The 9,104-nt window shown below is 41.8% G+C and overlaps 1 protein-coding gene and 1 pseudogene across 1 annotated transcript in view; one reads left to right on the forward strand and one right to left on the reverse strand.

Moving 5' to 3' along the window:
- Positions 1–1,701, forward strand: part of RAB3GAP1 (RAB3 GTPase activating protein catalytic subunit 1) — a gene marked incomplete at its 5' end in the record, with an annotated part of 53,429 nt that extends 51,728 nt beyond the window's left edge. Inside the window, one exon of the mRNA XM_019661342.1 lies at positions 4–1,701. Coding sequence (XP_019516887.1) covers positions 4–216 — 213 coding nt within the window. The remainder of the gene's footprint in view (positions 1–3) is intronic.
- Positions 1,702–2,124: 423 nt separating this feature from the next.
- Positions 2,125–6,160, reverse strand: LOC109392721 (40S ribosomal protein S4, X isoform-like; annotated as a pseudogene).
- Positions 6,161–9,104: the final 2,944 nt, after the last annotated feature.

A 9,104-nucleotide genomic window follows, 5' to 3' on the forward strand; every position in this document is an offset into this window, starting at 1 on the left:
GAGGAGGAACTGAAGAGAATGGGCCCTCCAGAAGAGAGAAGGCAGAACTCGGTGTCCGACTTCCCGCCCCCTGCTGGCCGGGAGCTGCTGCTGCGCACCACCGTGCCCCGCCCCGCCCCGTATTCCCGAGCTCTGCCCCAGCGCATGTACAGCGTGCTCACCAAAGAGGATTTCAGACTGGCAGGTGCCTTTTCATCAGATACCTCCTTCTTCTGATTCTTCTAGAGTTACCTCATTTGTGGCTTCGGAAACAGTGCTGACCCCTTCCTGTGGGAAGGACTTGGGTGTGCTCGTCAGAACCCGAGAGGCCATGGAAAGGGCCTGTCAGTTGAATGATCAAGCGTCATACCAGCATCTGAAAGACTTCCAGAGCCGAGCTTGGGCTGTGCTGTATCTTGGTGGGGGCCTAGGGAATGGGCTTGAGCTATTGAAAGGTTTCTTCCCCAAAGAGATGGTCCTTGTTTGGGGTCTGGTTGGGGACCAAAAAACAGCAGGAGCTCTCTGTACTCACTCTGGCGAGATTGTGTTCATTTATCTTTATTCTTTTCTGTGACTACCCCATAGGCTATTGCCTTGTCTTCATAGTCTGTGTAAACACTTCTTAGTATCAAGTATACAAAATAGATTATCTGTTCACTCAGATTGCTGGATATTTTGGTGGTAGCTTCTGTTCCCAGAATCTGTGTTTTTAAAATACTAAATGACATTCTGTTTTATTCAGTCACCTGGTGGCCTAACTTTTGAAGAACATTTTGAATATTCTAGGAAAAAGCCTAGAATGTCACATAGTTTATGTGTCTTTCTATGTAGCTGTGATCTAACTGTATTCCTTCTGACAAAACTATATATTAAATATTGCTGCAAATTAGTTTGATATCTACCTTGTAAGGTTTGTTTCTCTTTCTTGTTTTGTTTTGGGTGCCATGTAAGTTAGATATCATCCTGCAAATTATTCTCTTCTTCCCTTGCTGTGCAGCATGCATTCCTTTTTTTGTGGTTGCTGTCTAGGTACTGTATTTAATGAAGTAGAGATGAACACATGCTAAAAATGTAGCCTTGGTGCATAGAGATTATCATGCAGTTAGTATAATTTGGTATATGTGCTAATGTAATGAATAGGAGATGATCTCGCTGAACTATTTTGTATTTTAGTTAAAATGAAAATAATCGATGGGGATGTGTAGTAGCACCGAGCATTAGGATAACAGTTATCTGTTGATCAAGATTTATTAAGTCTGTATTGCTATATGGCCTGTGTTCCATAATCTTAAATCTATTTTTAGGCCTAAAATTCCCACTTTATTCCAAAGTCAAAAATGGTTATACTGAAGCATAGACCTTGCTATGAAACTTTATAGAATAGAGCTGTGTAAACCTGGCATATTATTTTTGTAAAAAAAAGTATGTGTACATGTATGCACATATGTGTGGGTTTGTGTGTATATATGAAGTATGGAGGCCCTGACTTCTGGCCTTCACAGTGCTTTTCTCTGAGACGCTGGACTTTGATTGCTGGCACACCATGCAGACGCAGGCCTGGGGACCAAGCGCTGTACCAAGGAGAAAACATTTTTCAGGGACAGAGTTTGTCTGGTTTCTAATGAGGAAGGTGATAACAAAGAAACATTTTACAGGGAGAAGTTGGACTTTTAAAAGGCGTTGTGAGTCTAATAAAAGGAAAGTGTTGCTTTTTCTGGCTGATTTTCTTCTCTCCCCTCTGGTGAGCATTTTATTCTTATTTCAGTTACTTTTATGCTCAGATTTTCCTAAATATTTGCAGCCTGCTGGGCCTTGCAGGGGTCTCAAGAACACTCTTTGTGCCTTTTTGAAATGGAAATTGCCCCATTTTACTTTTATTATAGTTATGTGTTTATTTCACAGATATTTTTAAGGACCTACTTCAAATGAGCTACTATACTAGGGAATGAAGATAAAACAGAAACCAAAACACGCTCCCTCCTTTCAGTGTCTTTCCCATGAGGGAGGGAAGGCAGATATTACATTGCCATAAAATAGAGAGTAGCGTCAACTCAACTGTATGAATTGGAGGCCCAACATTTATCATATAAATTCATTCTTTCATTCATTCATTGGCAATAGAAAGTAATACATGCAATAATGGTGAGTACAAAGTGTCATGGGAGAGGTTTTTCACCCAGGCTTGAGAGATTAGGAAAATCTTCCTAGAGGAGGTGATTTCTAGATTGAGACCGGAAGATGAGTAGGAGCTGACAAAGATGCTTGCGAAGAAGAGCTATGGTAATTCCCTCCATCCTTGTATGTTTGCCCCTAATTTACTGTGATTATACTGCTGCTCCCATGAAGTGGAAATTATTTTTCCACCCCTTCCATCTGGACTTAGCCATGTCTTTCTTTGCTTAGTGGAGTATTAGCGAGCATGACACAGGCAGAGACTTGAAAAATACTTGCACATTGGGACTCCTCTTCCTGCTGGAACCCTGAGACATGCAAAGAACCTGCTGAAGGAAGACAGTTGCGGAGGTTTGTTGTGCAGCACAAGTTAACTGAGACAGGAGGGGATAGGAGGAATGTTACAGGTAGAGAAAACAGAATGGGCGAAAACACAGAAACAAAAGAAAATGTGTGCTTGGAAAAGAGCCAGCATTTCAGTTTGGCTGGAGCATGGTACCCAGAGTAGAAAGAGGCAAGAAATGAAGATAGTGAGGTAAATGGTGAGGTCAGGAAGCTCTGTGTAAGCCACAGGGAGAAGTGTGGGCCTTCAGGGCACCGGTGAGTGTAGGGTTTTAGATAAGGGAGTGACATGGTAGGTTTTAGGTTACACTACAGCAGGACAAGTGGATTTGAGAGGCTAGGAAAGTGTATACATGACCTACACTTGTACTTAATCAGAAAGTAGCAATTTTATAGTCCATATTTTTTTCCTCCTCCTCTGAGCTTTGTAATGTGCTGCAGAGAGCCTGACAGATGCTTATGGAAACAGCATGTAATGCCCTCACTCTGGGGCCCTCCCACATCTATATATTCCTACAGCACCTTAATGATTCAGGTTTTTCTTGAGGCTGGACTTTTTAAAACTCTAGTAAGTGTGTCTATTCCACTCATTAATCCAGCATATGTTTATCGAGTGCCAGCTATATGGCAGGGACCGTTGTGGGCAATGAGGAGAATACACAGCAGTGAACAAGACAAAGACAAGACCCTCATGGAGATTACGTGAAGGGACGCCATGTCTAAATTACCTGAGGGGAGGGAGAGTGCTTCTTAGGCGGCGACAGTGGAGCAGAGACCTGATGGAGGAGGGATGTAGCCTTCTCAGTGTCCCGGAGATGATGCGAAATGGTCTGGCAAATGTAAACCTGGAGGTGGGAGTCAGCTTGTTAGTTGGAGGCACAGAAAAATGGTCAATGTGGTTAGAGTAAGTGAAGGAAGGAGAGAAAGGTGGGCAGATGGGTGGGGACCAGATTACACAAAGCTTTAGGAGTTTGCTTTCTTGATTGAAAGAGGAAACCAGTGGAGAATTCTGAACAAGGGAGTGCCATGATCGGACATTAAAAAATCTTCACTCTGGCTACTGTGGAGACTGCACTGCAGAGGCGGCGGTGGAAGCAGTTAAACTAGGAGAGAGGTGTTGGTTGGGACTGGAGTGGTCGTGTTTGGGGTTAAAAGCAGGATCAGATTTGGTATATGTTTTGGAAGCAGAATGCACAGAGTTTGCCGATGGAATCAATGAACGCATGAGAAAGAGTTGAGGATGACTTGAAGGTTTGGGGCCTGAGTAACTGAATGATGCTGTCAATTACTGAGGTGGAGAAGACAGGAAAGCGAGTTTTGGGGGCTGGTGAGTACAGATTTTGAATTAGGATATGTTAATTTTGAGATATCACTTAGGTACTTGTGGCCAGCCTCTAAGATGGCCCCCAGTGATCCCCACCCTGTTACACCCTGTATTTACACCCTTGTGTGTTCCCTACCCCCCCACCTCCCCCATTGTACTAGGGTTGGTCTGTGACCAACCGAACATGGAGGAAGTATTGGTAAGTCAATGCCAAGATGAGGCTCTGAAAGACATTGCAACTTACGTGTTGGCTGCACTCGCTCGCTCTCATCACATGGAAGTCAACTGCCATGTCACAATCAATCCTAGGGAGAGGTCCATGTGGTCAGGAATTTAGGGCTCCTGCCAAGAGCCCTGTGAGTGAGCTTGGAAGTGGGTCCCCCCAACCTCAGAACACCACACTTCCTGAGGGAGCTTGAGCCAGAATTACCCAGCGAAGCTGCTCTGGATTGCTGACCCTCGGAAACTGTGAGATAATGTTTTTTGTTTTTTTAATGCTGTATTATCTTTAATTGGGAACGAAGACTCTTCCAGTCATGTCACCTAGAGGTCATTTCACCCACTGCTCTGTGTGGCCGCCAGTCTCTTATCTCTCTGTTCAGCAGTGGTGAGGCGGATACCTTTTCCATGGGGAAGAGAAATCCATGGTTGGTCCCTTTTGCCAATAACAAAAATGTTTGAGAGCCGTGGCAAAGCTGTTGCCATTGACGTCTTGCATGTGAACCACATCAAAAGAACCAGGGAGCCTCTCTTTGTGGTGATCACACTTATTCTTCCCGGGTTGACACCGCGGGTCACCATGCACAGGTGACCAGTGTCAAACTTGATGAAATCTAATTTTGCCAGACTCCAAATCAATCTGAATGATGTCATTCACCTTGATGAGGGGACCAGGGTAGCGGATGGTGTGAGCATCATGAGTCACCAGATGTGGGATTCCTTTGGTGCCCACAAAGATCTTCGTCACTTTGCACAGCTTGTACTTGACCTCCACAGGTGTAATGTGATGAACAGCAAAGCGACCCTGGGTGTCACAGATCAGACGGTATTGCTCCCCGGTCTTGTCGATCTGATGACATCCATCACATCAGCGGGGTAGGTGACCTCAGTTCGGACCTTGCCATCAATCTTAAACCTCTGCATACAGACCTTGACTTCATCTCCGGCTAGGGCATATTCAGTCTGTTCCTTAGGGAGATGACGAGGGGGGAGACATTCCCTCAGCTTGTGGGACCGGTGGATAGACGAGGAGCGCACACACAGCGGTCAGTTTTCCCACATCCAGTGCCCTGCTGCTGCGACGCGCTTGAGATGCTTCTTAGAACCACGCACCATGGCTGCACTGGGCATGGAAAGAGCTAATGTTTGTTATTTTAAGCTGCTAAATTTGGGGGCAATTAGTTACACAATAATGGATAACTAGAGCAATACCCAAGTGACTAAGTCTGGGGTTTAAGGAAAAGGTTAGGGCTTGTGCTGTAAATTGGAAATTTAGATGCAGATAGTACTTCAGCCGCAGGACAGCGTGAGATCCCTAAGGGGTGAACACAGTGTGAAGAGAAGGGCTGGGAATTGATGCAGAGAGCCAGAGAGGAGGAGGGCTTCCAGCGGGGCCACCAAGCGAGAAGCAGACCCAGAAGTGTGATACTGGATTGCTGGAAAAGTCACGACGCATTTTTGTAACAAAAAAACAGAGAAAAAAATACGCCATGACTTTTCCGACTACCCAATAGTTTAGGAGCCAAGAGAAAAACAACAGTTGAAGGTGGGAGTTGATCAGCTGTGTCAGATGTCATGAGATGTCAAGTAAGGTGAGGAGTACAAATTGACTCGCATACCTGTGCGTGCAGAGTAACCAATGCATTGAGGTCATAAAATTCATGCTGGGAAAGAACAGAAGTGACTGCTGGAGGCAAGATTGGTGACCCCAGCACCGATGGGCGCACTTAGCTCTTCTGCCCCAAGCCCGATGGCATTTAGTTGCTAGCACTGTTCCTTGCCAGGAACTGGAAGGCAGCGGCAGGAGGGTAGGATGTGGAAGAGAGCAGCGTGAAGCCACCATCTAGTCAGTTTCAGGCCAACAATAACCCTAGTCCCTGCCCACTCTTGCTGCCAGCTCCTTTCTTCTGGGTACGCAGGGTAATGGATAGGGCTGGGCACTCAACAGATGCTTAATGAATGAATGAGTGAATGAATGAATGCCTCTTATGGCAAATGAGTCCCCACTGTTGTGTTTGAACCACCTGGACACTTATTTTTGACCATTGAGCACCATGAAACCAGAACATTGCAGAATGTTAGCTCCTGAAAGCCAGAGGACTGCAGCTAGCATTTCTCCAGCTCTGACAAGTGGGGCTTGGCTAATTCTTGAAATACCAAATAGAGCGAGTTCATAGTAGCANCAAAAATCAAGCCAAAAAGTAAAAACCGTGTCTTTCAACAAACAAAGCAAGTTAAAAACAGTATGTATATTACAAATTTTTGTTAAGAAATTGCATATGCCTCTATAGCTTTGTTTTTAAATGGGCATAGATATAAACCTGAGAAGATAAACACAAAAATGTGTTGTTCTTTTAGAAGTAAGGTTTCTGGAGAACTTTTGCATTACATGTCTCTGAATTAATTAATTTTTGAAATCTGTGAGCATTATCAGCCAGGCTCCTTTTATGAGATTATATTTCTTTTATCTTTACTGCTATTGAATAAGGAGCTTAAAGGTAGGGTCCATGTGTTACAGATACTTCTCTGTATTTTCGTAATCAGCAAAATGAAACTGATCATTTTGGGAAAAGCAATAAACCAAAACAACTAAACAAACCAAAAAATTAGTGAGAGGTCACTAAGAATGTTTATAAAGGTTGAATGAGAAAAGCAGGTTACAAAACAGTATTTTACATACTTCATATTAGCTCACTTCATATATTTGATGTTAAAAAAAATCCTGGAATGAATGTGCTTTACTGTTAACAATTTCTATCTAAGTGGTGTAATTTACAGATGGTTTTTATTGTCTTTGTATTTTCCTAATTTGCATGTATTACACATGGAAGCTGGGGGAAAAAACCAGCTTTTGAGAATATTCAACATTACTAAACACTGAAGTACTTTGTTGTTTTCAGCAACATTATTCTTATCTTGGGGAGTTGTAGCTACTTATGAGTATCGGGGCAGGTACTGAGGGAAGAGAACTCTGTACTCTTGGTACAGACGTGAGCTCAGTGGTCCAGAGGATTTTTACTTGTGTACATGGCTGCTTTATTCTTTGACAGCTGCGTTGATCGTTTTTCTGCCTTTGTGTCTCCTGCAGGTGTTGCACTACCTGGCGGTACAGAAACCTGCAGACCTTGCTCGGCATCTATTACCTTGTGTAATTCATGCAGCCGTACTCAAGGTAAAGGAAGAAGGTAAATGTCTTGTTTGATTAGTCATTAGTTCATTTCCAAAGTGATAGCGTATTTTGCCTAACTTATTTAATGATGGCTTTGATCTTTTTATAAATAGAAAGTCTGGAAAACATTTCTTCAGTTAAGAAGATTATAAAGCACATAATATCTCATTCCAGTAAAGTTTTGCACTTCCCCAATCCAGAAGACAAGAAACTGGAAGTAAGTTTAATGTGTCAGGATCTTGCCAAGCGTTCTCCACCAGTTGGCAACAGTTANATATGAAAAATTATGTTTAATCACAAATACTAAAACCAATAGCAAAAATGGACCAAAAAACCCTACAAAGAAAATGAAACCACAGCTGATTTAACTCAGGATAGAAGTAGAAGAAAAAGATAACCATGTAGAAATAAAGACTAAATTATAAGAGGCCCAAGGGAGAATAGAGTCATATTGAAATTTAATAAAAGGCATCAAGGAAAAGCAGCAAAACAGCCAAGAGAATGAAAATGAGATTAAGGAGTTAAAAGAGGTTGGAGAGAAAGTGGTAGAAATGGAAAATAGGAAAAGTAGGAATAATATTTTATCAGAGTCCTTGAAGAAGAAAAATCAAAATATTAGAACAGAACTAATATTTAAAACTGTTATCCAAGAAAACTTTCTTGAAATAAAAGAAAACCTGAATTTACATACTGAAAGAGCCCTTTGAGTACAGGGGAAAATTGACCAGGAATAATGAACTTCAAAATATATGACTGTAGAACTACTAGACCTTAAATATTTAAAAAAATCTTTAGGACCTCTATGCAAAAATGGAAAAATAATTTCCAAGAGAAAGAGAATTAGGTGTCACATTTCTCAGAAGCAAAGCAGTGTGGAGCAGCATTTTTAAGAAATGCGAGCAGAAAGTATAAACCAAAGATGTTACATGCCATCAAGATGTCCAAGTAATCAAGCCTCCAAAAAACAGTTTTCTCTGAGTTTTTGCACGTGTAACTACACCAATGTGCCCTTCCTGAGGAGTCCACGAGCACTGCCCTGTCCAATAGAACTTTCTGCAGTGTTAAAAAAATGTTCTATAAATATGTTCATAATGGTAGCCACTGGCCACATGTGGTTTTAATGCATACTTCAGTGTGGCCAGTATAACACAGGAACTGAATTTTTAAACAGCTACATGTAGCTAGTGGCTGCCTTGTCGAACAACATGGTATAGAAAACTGAATTTCATCCAACCAAGAGATGACTGGGGAGACTTTGGCAAAGGGCCAATGATGAGTAAATCATTTATTTAATTTTAAAGCTCAGACTAAAACTAGGTGAGGAATATTTAAAGATTGTGTGTTAGGATAAAGTAGAGAAAAGGAGGAAAGTAGAATGAGATCATTGACTGTTACTTAGGTAATAGACGGTAATCAGAGGATACCGTCAGAGGATTTAAAAATTGTCAGACCAGATCATAAACAGCTAAAGATACAAGGGAATAAAGGGAAACACAAGAGGTATTCATGCAAGCATAGCTACTAGAATAAAAATGTAAACCTTCCTAAGTACCAACAAAAAATTTTTCAAAAAGAAGAGAACACACACTAAGTAGAGAAACATCCACAGTAAAGATCACATCACACACAGAATAACTAAAGTATAAGGTAGTCATATAGAACCCAACTCTCTACAAAAAATTAGGGATTTGGTGATTTTAAAAGCCTGCAAAGTAGACAATGGGTAAAGATTATCAGGTAAATGAAAACAATAAGAAAGCAGGGGTTACGATCCTGATACCAAACAAAGAATGAAAGCAGAAAAGCATCAAATGAGACAAATAAGTGGGAATACCTCTAGGATTTCCCCCATTAAGATGCCAGGTATAGGACTAAGGTTTAGGTTTTTAGGACCAGATA

This window comes from Hipposideros armiger, unplaced genomic scaffold (genome assembly GCF_001890085.2).
Source record: "Hipposideros armiger isolate ML-2016 unplaced genomic scaffold, ASM189008v1 scaffold_345, whole genome shotgun sequence".
NCBI classification, from domain to species: Eukaryota; Metazoa; Chordata; class Mammalia; order Chiroptera; family Hipposideridae; genus Hipposideros; species Hipposideros armiger.